General features: G+C 43.9%; 1 protein-coding gene across 2 annotated transcripts in view; it reads right to left on the bottom strand.

Moving 5' to 3' along the window:
- Positions 1-12,341, bottom strand: part of MTOR (mechanistic target of rapamycin kinase) — a 62,472-nt gene that overhangs the window by 42,972 nt on the left and 7,159 nt on the right. The window contains exons 11-28 of one of the 2 annotated variants that reach the window (XM_032709021.1): positions 11,546-11,790; positions 11,155-11,370; positions 10,339-10,544; positions 9,700-9,822; positions 9,271-9,360; positions 9,093-9,185; positions 8,452-8,586; positions 8,092-8,221; positions 7,524-7,774; positions 6,631-6,672; positions 5,419-5,505; positions 4,701-4,868; positions 3,758-3,870; positions 2,985-3,147; positions 2,644-2,736; positions 1,812-1,958; positions 861-1,003; positions 102-264 (exon numbers count right to left, since the gene is read on the bottom strand). In XM_032709021.1, the coding sequence (XP_032564912.1) occupies positions 102-264; positions 861-1,003; positions 1,812-1,958; positions 2,644-2,736; positions 2,985-3,147; positions 3,758-3,870; positions 4,701-4,868; positions 5,419-5,505; positions 6,631-6,672; positions 7,524-7,774; positions 8,092-8,221; positions 8,452-8,586; positions 9,093-9,185; positions 9,271-9,360; positions 9,700-9,822; positions 10,339-10,544; positions 11,155-11,370; positions 11,546-11,790 (2,608 nt within the window). The remainder of the gene's footprint in view (positions 1-101; positions 265-860; positions 1,004-1,811; positions 1,959-2,643; positions 2,737-2,984; positions 3,148-3,757; positions 3,871-4,700; positions 4,869-5,418; positions 5,506-6,630; positions 6,673-7,523; positions 7,775-8,091; positions 8,222-8,451; positions 8,587-9,092; positions 9,186-9,270; positions 9,361-9,699; positions 9,823-10,338; positions 10,545-11,154; positions 11,371-11,545; positions 11,791-12,341) is intronic. The other variant, XM_032709024.1, reaches the window with a different exon arrangement.

The raw sequence follows: 12,341 nt of genomic DNA, 5'->3' as shown, positions 1-12,341 counted from the left end.
CATCAAAACCAGGATGAGTGTAACAAAGTAGTCATGAACTCTTCACACCCTTTCCACAGGCCAGCTCCCAGGAGAAAAGAGTTGCCCAACAGCATCTCTACCTTGTCACTGTGCTCCATGAACTCTGCCAGGTTCAGCAGTGTCTGAGTGACTTCTGCAATGTCCTGAGAAGTCAGGGCCAGCTCAATGCTTCGGATCAGCTCATCCTGCTGGTCTTCGTTCAGTTCAGACCAGCATGAAACAAAAGCAGCATTGAAGAGGTCTCTGAGGAGGGACACAAAGAGAGTGAGAGGTGGGGATTCACTATTCATGAGAAAAAGTCTGTTTGACAGTGGACTTGCCTTTTTATTCAGAGAAAGAGCTACAAAATGCACTTATATGTCTACCTGCAATAAACAGTGATTAGTTTTTATAAAGCTAATTTCTTCATTTAAAAAACAGAGTAGGCTGGTATACTACAATAAGATAAATACTGTACTCTCGTGCTATCAGACTCAAAGTTTCTCCAGACATACAGGTAGCAAAAAAGCACTGCAGCTCATTCCACTCAGAGGCACTTTTATTCCCCCACAGTAGATCCTCAAAACTATTTCATACTCTGCTGTTTTTCCAGCTACACTTTTGTGCCTTATGCTATTTCTAGACTAATATGCAGAATTCCAGTGAAAGATTCTGTGCACACTGTGGAGCAGCCAACTGTGGAAATGAAATCAAGTTGCCAGCTCTTTGATTTGTCCCAAAGCAGGAACTATCTCTTATTTATGAAACCTAAGAGCTTCTAAATGACTTTCTTTTTTCCTTACAATTTCTGGCTTGCATTTGCCATTTCAAGTGAAATGGAAAAGGCAGAAATACTGTACCGAGCCATGGGATTATAGGCCTGAGCCAGGGCCCAACATGAGCGCAGGGAGGGTGAGGAGGAATCTTTCAGCAGCTCCAAACTCAATCTCCTCAACCATTCCAACCAGTCATCTTTGGAAACTCTTCTTGCTGCTCCCCAGGCCTGCAGGACAAAGGAAGACAATTCATCTATTAAACAAAGCACTATCCAGGAGCAGAAGAAATCCATCAGCAGGCAGCATTCCTGCTTTACAGCTCCAAACCACACGCTGAGAATCCCTTTTCAGTTCCTTAAAATCCATCACCTTTACACCAGATAATCCGCAGTACTTCAGTCTCATTTCTAAGAAATCTTCCCTAAATGTATTCCTGCCATGACATGGCAAGTATTTAACATGAATAATCTTTTCTCTACAAAAATACATGAAGAGCTGAAGCCGCTGTTGAAGTATCAGCTTAAAAATACTTAATGCGTTTAGAATTATGTTTCTAAGTCCAGCATTTCCAAGCCAACCCATCCCACTACTGAACTGAGTGCTACATGTCTTTACTGTTCAGACTAGCCACTGTTTAGCTATTAAGCTCTGGCTTCAAGATAATATAGGACTAAGACATAAAAGAAGCAAAACAAAAAATAAAAGAAAGGCAGAGGTTCCAAAATAGATGTCTCCAGTAATTTGAGATTATTCACTGTGATCTAGAAAGTCTTGTTCATACTTCACATAACAAGCAAGTGTCAAGATTACTTCACAGCCATTAATAGACTGATAGTTCAGGTGCTCCTATCCTTAAAGCTGCTCAGCACCTTTTAATTCTAAAGGCACTACTTTGACCTCAGTTTTGTCCAGAACTGGCAACAGAAAAGCAATGTAAATAAAGGTAGATCAGATGCACTGAACAAACCCCTTCATTGTGACCCTTCTGCTCCTCCCTTCAGTAGCAAACTCATGCTGTGAGGGCTCCAGTCTTACCTTCTGCAGGTTGATGGTGCTCACATGTAATTTCTTCATGGGACCTGTTTCCACAGGACCACTGGCCAAAGTTTCTCCCTGGTTGCTTCTCAACATCCGATGCTGATAAATCAGGGGATCCTCCTCTTCATCAGCAAGAGTGTAGCCCTGCAATAAATGCCTTACAGTGAAGATACACTCACATACAAAAACAGATTATAAAGTCAGAGCACTTACAGCAAAACCTGGGAAGCAAACAACCATGTTTCATTATAATGATTACACCTCATAAACCAGAGAACTCCAATGATATCCCTTTGCTATTCAAGGTAACTGTTAAGAACCCCTATTGCCCAGGATAAAAAGCCAAAATAATACACCTCAAAACAAGCACTCTTGCCTGTTTGAGTAAGCAGAGAACAGCAATGTGCTGCTTGCTGCACACTAATTAAATTGCACACCAGTTACTGAGTGTTTGAAATGTGGGACATCCTGCAGAAAAAACTGTGATAACAAGGTCTCCTTAAGCCCTATAACTGTGGGAAAATAGGTTAAATCCACGTGTATGAACTAACAAGAAAAAAAACCACTAATGACATTGGCTACAAGTCTAAGTTTTACCTAAGACTTGCTGTGATTTTCCTACAGGAAATATTTAATACCAATACAGTAATTTTCCCAGTGTAATCTCAAAGTCTCCTTAAAAAGCTGTTCTTAGCACACAGTTACAGCAACAACCATTCCTTGTTGCATGAGTAACTCGAAGTGAGGGCTCCAACTACATCTGTTTCTACATGACAACACCTCCAAACTGCCCTTAAGCAAACAACTGTATATACACTTGACAACTCACCTTTACAATTCTGCAGATGAGAACATCATAGCGCTGGTGGTTAATTCTGTGTCGCACCAGGACTTTGTTCACCATCGGGATAAAAATCTGGTACTGTACAAGGGAATGTACATCATAAGCTTGTTACTCAGTGGCACCAAGAGCAGTATAATTCCTCCTCTGTTTCATTGATAAGAAACCAATTCTGACAGTTTGATTTCAGTAACTCCCGATTCCAGAAACAACTAAGAGGAGAAAAACCAGTTTTCTTTAAAATCCGTTACAAAAAATTCAGCGTTAAAGCCTCAATCTTTGGGACAGTCCCTCCTTCTGTGAGCTTCCAAGCCAAAGAACAATCTTACCTTCTTTCCCAGCTGGAACACCAGAGAGGAGAGGGTGTCCATGGCAGTTGTTCGTAGCTCAGGGCTCTGGTCCAGTGTTCGTACGATGGGATGAATAATCCGTGAGGCGTAATCAGTGAAATCCAGGGACTCTGTCAAGCGATCCACTGTCTCCAGAGCAGCTCTGAAGTCACAGTGAAAAGAGGGAAGAACTTATCTCTCAGGGTGTAAGAAACAAAAAAGATGTAGAAATACCCAAGTGCTCAGCCTTCCCAGGACTAACAGTAATAGGAAAAACAGGCCACCAGAAGTCTGCTAATGCAGCTTGGACTTGCAGGACAGCTTGCAGTGACTAAAATACTGGCAGGTGAGAACCAGAAAATAAAAATAAAGTCATAATAATATAAAAAAAATTTTAAAACCCCCAAACAACAAAAAACACACACAAACCCCCCCCCAAACCAACCAACCAAAACCACCACAAAACCCCACAAAACAGAAAAAACAAACAAAAAACCCTAAAACAAACAAACAAACAAACCCTCAAGAACAAAAAAAACTCCACAAGCACACACACACAAAAACAAAACAAACAAACAAAAAAAACAAACCAAAAAGCTAGCAACAGTGCTGTTGTGATGTCCAACCAAAAATAACCTTCCATAATGATTTAAGACAGAGAAAAAGCTGTGGAAGGAACTAAGTGGTGTTCCATCCTACACGTGGCTGTGGCAGCCACTGCAGAACTCGGACATCACAGGGGAAGCAGAGACTGCAAAGCCACCAGCACTTACTTGCGAGCCACGACGGGCACGTCTGGGGCATCAAAGAGCTTTACAATGGGAGGTAGCAGCAAGTGAAGGTAGTCATCCAGGTTGGCTCCAAAGAGCTGGATTGCATTCAATAACTGGAGGGAAAAATCACGGAATGTTAAGGGGTTGGAATGGACCTGGAAGATCATTTAGTCCCAAGCCCCCCCTGCTATGGGCAGGGACACCTCCCACTAGACCAGGTTGCTCAAGGCCTTATCCAAACTGACTTTGAACACTGCCAGGGCAGGGACATCCATGACCTCCCTTGGCAACCTCTTCCAGTGTCTAACCACCTCCACAGTAAAAAAATTTCTTCCTAAATATCAAACCTAAATTTCCCCTCTTTCAATTTGCACCCATTGCCCCTTGTCCTATCACTACAGCTCCTGGTGAGAAGTCTCTCTCTCTGGCTTCCCCATAGACCCCTTAAGATACTGGGAAGTGCTCTGAGGTCTCCATGCAACCTTCTCTTCTCCAGGCTAAACAGTCCCAAATTCCTCAGCCTGTGTCCAGAGGGGAGGTGCTCCAGTCCCCTTACTAACTTCATGGCCTCCTCTGGACTTGCTCCAACTATTTCATGTCCTTTCTATGTTGGGGACACCAGGACTGTGCACAGTACTCCAGGTGGGGTCCCACAAGAGCAGAGTAGAAGAGAATCACCTCCTTTGACCCAAATGACCCAAAGTCAAATGACTCAAAATCACAGACAAGACCCATTTTAAAGAAGTCAGCATCCAGTGAGAAGTTGCTTCAGCCCTGCACTTTAAAGTGCTGTCTGCATCATTTCACACCAAGCCACTGCTGAGGCCACTGGGTCCCATTTGCTTGCAACACACAAGCAAGGAGCCCTGCTGAGCATGGCATTTTGGGCATGTACCTGCCTGGGCAGTACCCAAATCCAGCAGCTGCTGCAGCCCCCACTGACCTTGACAGAGACAATGCGCCCCTGGCTGTTGTCGTGCATGAAGACCCGTAACATGTGAGGAATGAGCTGGGGCAGGTAGAGCTTGAATTCACCTCCCAGAGCTACCACAATTTGCTCAATAAGTAGGATAATCGTGCTCTGTATGGAGTTGTTCATGACCCAGAAGTCCTGCAGAAGGAAGAAAAAAAGGGAAAAAAAGAATATTCAGCAGTTCTTTAACTGATTACAAGGAAAGCAAACTGTAGGAGACAGTCTCTAGAGAAGTTTAATATTGCAGGCAAGGGCTATACTGTCTGTTTTTAAAACGCTCTGCACCTTCACTATATTTATAGCTGATAAAAACAACCTCTGGGCAACTGATTTTTTCCTAATCCTCCTAAGCTTTTGCAAACAGCAAGTGAAAATTAAGTGAAACGACACCTATTTATGAACTCCAGGCATCTCTTGCTAAAACTACGTTTCTCAAATTAGCAAGTGCACAAAATCCAAGCACTGAAAAGAACTCAGGCACCAGCAGAACCTGGAGCTGGCTCTTATTGCAGGTGCTGGTAATAATGTATATTACTGTTCAAATAACATGTTAGTTCAAAATACAGTTATTACTTCAAATACATGCAATTCTGCACTTCATGTGAAGTAATTGATATATTTGGTAATGACAAAAACACTGCCCATTTTTTTTCTGACAGTAAAACACTGGCTTAAAGGTTGTACTCACCCTCATCAGGGTGACAATTTCATCCATATAGGGCCTAATATGACTTCTCACAAAGGACACCAACATTCCCAGCTGCTGGAATAGGAACTGGAAGGAAGAAACGTGTCATGATCAATGTAGCTTATTCAAATATCAAAGACACACTGGGTAAACGGTGTTTCACAGGCAATTGCAAGCTCATTTACCAAACAAACAGCATGCACAGCTCCTATATGCTCAAAATCTGGGGCTAAATTCTTGGCAGCTTCAGCTCAGCAGTTTGGGTTTGGTGGCGTTTTGTGGTTTGTTTTTTTTCCCCCCGAGTGTTTGGGTTTTGTTTGTTTATTTTTGTTTTCCTTTTTCTTTTTTTTTTTTGGAGTGGGGTGGGGAAGAAAAGTGGTTTTGGGTTTAATAGTTGGGTTCCCTCCCAACCTGCATAAAAAAATTTTGTGAGCCCAAAGCCTCAGACAGTCAAGCACACAAGTAAGGGTTTATAACGTGCCAGCAAGTTGACAGTGGTAGAACAGACTTGCAAGCACAAACAACTACAGAGCCTTGTAAATTGAGGTTTGGAGGATGCTTTCAAAAATTTAGCCCCCAGTCTTTTCCCCCTGCCTGCAAACCAAACTGGCACACGTTCTTTCTGTACTCTTTCCCATCCCCACCAAGATATATTGGTGAAAAGTTACTGGGGAACACAGTTAGGTCCTTGCCAGAAATACCACTTTTTTTTTAAGATGGTTGAATGCACCATCCATTCTTCACCACCAAGAAGAATTTTGACTGAGACAGTTTTATTCAGATATACTATGGCAGTTTTGCAATTTTTTTTGCCACAACACAATCTTAAACTCTCAATTGTGACAATGAATTTACTCTTTAAACTGGTTCGAAATCATGTAGGCTAAATTGCTTTGATGTATATACAGCCTTTTTTTCCTCTAGGAAAATAGGAAAATGTAAGTTATCATATGTTAAATTTCATTTGTTCATGCAGCTTTTTGAATACTACAGTGACAAAATACAAAGTGGAGCTCAGAAAAAGAGATAACATTTTTGTGAGAACTAAGTAAGAAACCACATCAGCTTCTTTAGTGAGAGCAGTACACCTCCATTTACCAAAAATGAACCCTGAGCTCCCATACTGTGCCTTTCCTTTGGTGTAGTGAGAGGATGTTTAACATACAGGACAAGGACCTGCCTCTTTCAGGCTTTAGTGTCACGTGTACCCACCTCAGCTCTTCTCCCCAGTACACTTTCACCATCTTCTTTTACCTGAAAATTTTTAAACAGAGTGTGCACAACTGCATAGCTTTCAAGCAAGTTAGATCAGTCAGGTCTAGGAGCTCGGCCAACCCAGGCGTGTGAGGTGGTTTCCTTCCAATCTGAGTAGTTCAGTCTGGGAGAAAACAGTGGTTCTATAGCAGGGTTGGGATTCTAAGGGAGCACCCATCCCACATAAAACACAGCAGCAGTGAGTACAAACTGCCCTTCCCACCCTAGAGATTCCAGCTGCCTGAGGAAAAGCCTTGGCAAACAGCAGCCATCTCTGGTTAGGTGAACCTTAAGTCCCATTATTATCTTCACACAGTTCTCATTTCCTTCTAAAACTGTAACTTAAGTGGGAAGGAAGAGAAAGCACTGCTGTGGAATCACCACCCACGCTGCTCTGAATGTTAGCAGACTGTATCAAATTGAATTTTCCTTCTCAGGGATGAGCCAAAGTACATGGCTGCACCAGAAATTTGAAGCATCGACCTCTATTATTTAATAACACTGTTTGCAACAGCACATTAACACAGAGATCACTGAAAGCTCTGGAAGCTTCACAGGCTGTTTTCCTGAACAAGACCAGCTTGATGAAAACCCAGAATCAAACATTGGCCTTCTAAGGATTATGCTCAGAAGCAGCTGTTCCAATAAGAAGCAGGAAAATTGTTTCCATTGGATATTCTACTAAAGGCTCACAGGAGGGAAAAAGCAAAGCTGAACCTCACTTCTGCAGCATGCTTGGCAGCAACACACAGCACAGCAACGCCCAAAGCCAGGCACATTCTCTTCAAAGGAATGGATTCTCAATTTCGGGCAGTGGAACAGGAGGAAGGAGCGGCCCCTGGGACACTCACCTCTCGGATGGCACCATCACAAACCCGTATTACATTAAGGAACGTTGGCATGACCTGGGGCAGGAACTGCACACACTTCAGCCCAAGGGATTTGAAGATAAAGGTGATGGCCTGGACCACCATGGTGTGGTGTTGGGACAGGGATTGGTCTCGGAAAATTCTCATCAGTGCCACCATCGAGACAGCTGGATAGAACTCATCCAGAGGGAGGTTCCCCATGTTCACCAACATCTCACTGGTGCTGTAGTCCGCTAGGAGAAAGAAGGCAGTGAGTGTCACAGCTCTGCATTAAATGGTCTTGAATATGGGTTCAGGGGCAATAATTTGCTAAGAAAAGGAGGCAAACTCTTCAAAACAAAACAAAGCAACAACGAAACAGTCAAGATCTGTTTGTAGAAAGAAGGCAGTAAATGTCACAGCTCTGCATTAAATGGTCTTCAATATGGGTTCAGGGGCAATAGTTTGCTAAGAAGAGGAGGCAAACTCTTCAAAACAAAACAAAGCAACAACAAATCAGTCAAGATCTGTTTGTAGATCATAAAGCTATGAAAGGAATTCATGTGCTTACAAGAATCCTGGCTGGATTTGGACTCTGAAAGGCTGACAGCTGAAGCATCCCGTGACTGGTCGATCATGCCAATGTTCACTTTGTGTTTGTAAGGGTCCAAAGCACCCAGCAGCCCTAACACACGGATAGCCTGGTAAGACAGAAACCAAAAATAAAAAAAATCAATGCCTTCCATTCAGCTGCTGGAGGTCATTTCACCGACTCAACACTTTCACCCTCCTAATTCTGCTCATTGTATTATGATCAGGTGCAACAATGACCTCTCCCTCCCCGCCCCAAATCTATGCAGACACATTTATCTGACAGCTCTCTCTCCAAAAAGCTTTTCTAAGTGGTTGTGTGGCAGGTTCATGTTCATACCTCCCTACGGGTGCCCTGGTTCTGCTCAGTCTTCAGGAAGTTCAGAAGCACCTCCAGCAAAGTTGGGTATTTCCTGTATGGTTCCACCACATAACCAGTGCTGGCCACAAGCTGTCCCAGTGTCCAGAGAGCCACCTGGAAAAATCAAACCCAGAGAAGATTAGTTGTGATCAGGGAATTTATTACATCTTCTGATCCATCAATCATTCAACTTCCATCAAGTTTCTTGGAGCACTTTAGGATCACAGTGCAAACCACAGTCCATGGTTCCAAAGCCTCTACAAAGAGCATTTTTCAATAAGCAGTAGGGAAGAAAGTGATAATCAAAAATCTGTTGAGACTTTGACTGTCACAACTGCCCTCACTCAGAGGTATAATTCAAATAAGCATTCAATTCAGTGACTCCAAGCCTTCCAATAAAAGCAGCTTTTCTTTTTTTCCTTCTTTTTCCTTGAACAGCTCTGTGCTGTATCTCAACAGACAGGCACTGCAATCCCTCACCTGTGTGTCATCACTGCGACTCCACCAGAGACTTCAGTGATTTAATGGTTCATTTTAGCAGCTATGATGGAACACAGGGCTATTTTGTTACAGCTCTGGTCACAGCAGTTGTCAAGTTTAGTGCAGCTGTAAACACTCACTTGTCTTTTAGCCAGCAGGGAGGAGTCCTGTAGCATGTCCATAATTATAATGAAGAGCTCATCCACCCACTTCCTCATCTCCAGCCCACTGACCTATTGAAAGACAAAGATCAGTCCTTCATCCAGCATTGCCAAAACCTTTACAAGCATGGCAAAGAGGTACCTGCAGTATTCCCACCTGTGCAAGCTCCCCTATGGTAGCCAGGACATTGTTAATCACACCCGGATTTGGATCTGGATCAGGGTCTTTCAGCTTCACAATCAGTGCCTATGGGTGTCAGAGAACAAAACAAATTAGAATTTGTTTAAAAGAGTACACAAAATTATCTTTCCTTTTCTTTACACCTGAAATGGACCCCACAGGGGCTCAACTTGCATCATGGTGAGCATTTCAACAATAAAGGAAACTTTTATGTGACAAACTTTATGCAAAACCAGGATCGAGTTGGGCTACACTGTCCCCTACATGCATGACTGTGGGTAACATCCACACCAATCTGGTTTTTTCCTGCTATGATGAAGCAAAAGAACTGCAGCTTCTGAGGGTCACGTAACCACCTGCCATGTCATCTCATTCCCAAGTCTCCAGGAAATGCAGAAAGTTTACCTTAAGGATGGGCTCCATATAGGGACGAATGAGGCGTGGAGCGTTAGAAACCAGGTGACCCAACATCCTGGCACTTTGCTCTTTAATCCTGCCAACACCACTGTGTTCCAGCTCTGTCAGGATCTGCACAAGAAACGATGGAAGAGTGAAAACTGGGAAGGCAAAAATTCTTTGCATTTCCTTCTCTTCTGTTATAAACTCAGCACTTGTGGAGGGTGCTCTACATTCACTCCATCGAGTAATTTATGTCTAAATGAAGACAAAATTAATTAGCATAAAACTGAATAGATGGCTCCAAAACCATCTACGTTTATGAAGTGGTACCACCTAAAAGCACCACAGAACATTCTTCTTCAACACAGATGGAAGGCACTCCTGCACGAAATAACAACTGCTACCCTTTCCTAATACATCCATAGAGCTTCACTCCAAACATCCATCACTAAAGACTTGCTCAAACCCGCTAAGCTGGGCAATAGTTGTTTTCCAAAAGGGAGATATTGCCCCACTCTTCACACTTTTACAGTCAGATACCCCAGTTCTTTAACATCACCTTAGTTTCAACACCAAGTACCCTATTTTCCCCACAGACATCCCAGTTCCTTACCTGGATCAGCATCAGACATCCCTGTTCCTTACCTGGATCAGCATCTTCCTCAGGAAAGGCATGACAAAGGCAGGGTTCATGCTGCTCAGGCGCCCCACGGTGCAGATGGCCAGCTCTCGGATTTCAAACACTTGGTCATTCAGGGCCACAAAGAGAGCTTGCAAGTTCTCTGCCTGGGCAAGGTGAGCATCAAACCGCTCATCCAGGGAAGCCAACACACAGAACCGGATGTCAGGGTCTGCAAGAACACATTTGTTTCTCTTTAAATGCGAGTAAACTCCTGTTCATCTTATTGCCTTGTTCACAAACCATCCTCAAAGAAACTTTACAACCTCAGGGAAATGCCAAGAGCTTCCCCAGAGTGAGACACTACTTCATGAGAAACAGGATGAGTCAGGTCAGCAAACTGTTGCTCAGTACTGTCCCAATAACCAGGTCTGTGAAGTGCCAATCTCTTGCACTTCCAGATGCAACATGGTAACCTGAGATGAGTTCAACTGACAGAACAAAAAAAATCAAGTAGGAAGATTCAACAGAAGAGGCCAATCCCTCTCAAAATGATAAAGTTGGAGGTCATGACCCAGAACAACAGCAAAAGAAGTCTCAGGGCTCTACCTAGTTCAAAGGATTACCAAGGGCACAGTTGCAGCATTTTGCACTATTATTCTATTCATACTTCAGGAATCAAGATCTGGGAAGAGAAATTAGGAGACTTCTTTCTGATTTATAAAGAATGACAGCTTAACTGAGTGCCAAATATGTTCAAATTCCATAACAACCTTAACATCATCATGATAACAAAACTATCACGTGATAGGAGAACCCTTCTCTCCGAACCCCACACCAACCTGGGTCGGTTATTCCAACCACGAGCAGCTTGCTGAGGACATCGGCCACGACCTGCACTGCTGTCTGACTGACCACATGGGCATGGCCACTGATGAGGTGGATGGAGGGGGTGAGCAGGCGAGAGCAGGTGCGGGCGGCTTCCATGCGGATCTCCTTGTGCTCGCTGTTCAGGAAGTGGTCTGCGCAGTGCCGGACGAACTGCGTCAGAGAGTGGCCTGCAGAGAGGAAGATGGGAGTTAAACACAGGCTTACACCTCCATTGCCACTTTTACCACAGGACAGGAGCTTAAAGAACGTGCTCTCAGAGTCTTCCTGCTGCTTGTACTCAACCCCACTGCTCTAGTGTCACATCCCATACCCCTCGGCCCCCAGTCCCTTATTTCATCTCACCTTCAAACTCAAAGCTGCCGAGTGTGCGAAGGGCAAGGGTGATGCTCCCCACATCACTGGCCTCTGGGATGTTGGTGAGGCTGGGGGAGGCAAGCTGGTGGGCAAGGCCCTTTGGCATGCCTGGATGTCGCAGGGGCTTGTGCATCAGAACAAGAGAGAGCATTTTCAGCAGCCCATCCTGGATATCCTTCTTCAGCTGGGGGATCTGACGGCTCAAGTCGTACAGCACAGCTGTCAGAGCAGGGCTGAGGGCAAGAATCAGGCAGGGAGTCGTTAGGGCAGGAGCAATGAGGGGCATATTTCCCCTTTTTGTTATGTCTTTGCCCATCAGAAGATAATAGTGGGCATTCACACATGACAGCAACACATGCCAGCAGAGCACAGGGGCCTTGTGTGAACTCAGGCACATCATGACCTTCCTGTACCAACTTGGTGAGCAAACTACCAGGACCTCAGCACACACTGCTACAACAGTTACAAATCTAAGTGCTTCGTTACACTTGTGCTTTTTAAATAAAAAAGCAACTCAATTCACTTCCAGGTGGCAACGTTGTTATAATTTAAACAGCTCCGTGCTACCTGGATATTTTCTCCACACCCTCCCATACTAAAGCTTCATTAATTCTTCCAAAAGGAACTGTCAGCTCCAAAGGTGAAAGATACCAATGCTCTTAAGTAACCAAACAGACACACTAACACTTCAAACATGTTATTCTTCTGAAACAGCTACACTGATCTGCTGAAAGATCACTTTAAAAGCAACAATCTTCCTTCTCAATCTGAAGACTCTCAAGGT

This window comes from Chiroxiphia lanceolata, chromosome 22, assembly GCF_009829145.1.
Source record: "Chiroxiphia lanceolata isolate bChiLan1 chromosome 22, bChiLan1.pri, whole genome shotgun sequence".
NCBI lineage: Eukaryota > Metazoa > Chordata > Aves > Passeriformes > Pipridae > Chiroxiphia > Chiroxiphia lanceolata.
The sequence above is the reverse complement of the archived record's forward strand: the minus strand, read 5'-3'. Positions and strand labels throughout refer to the sequence as shown.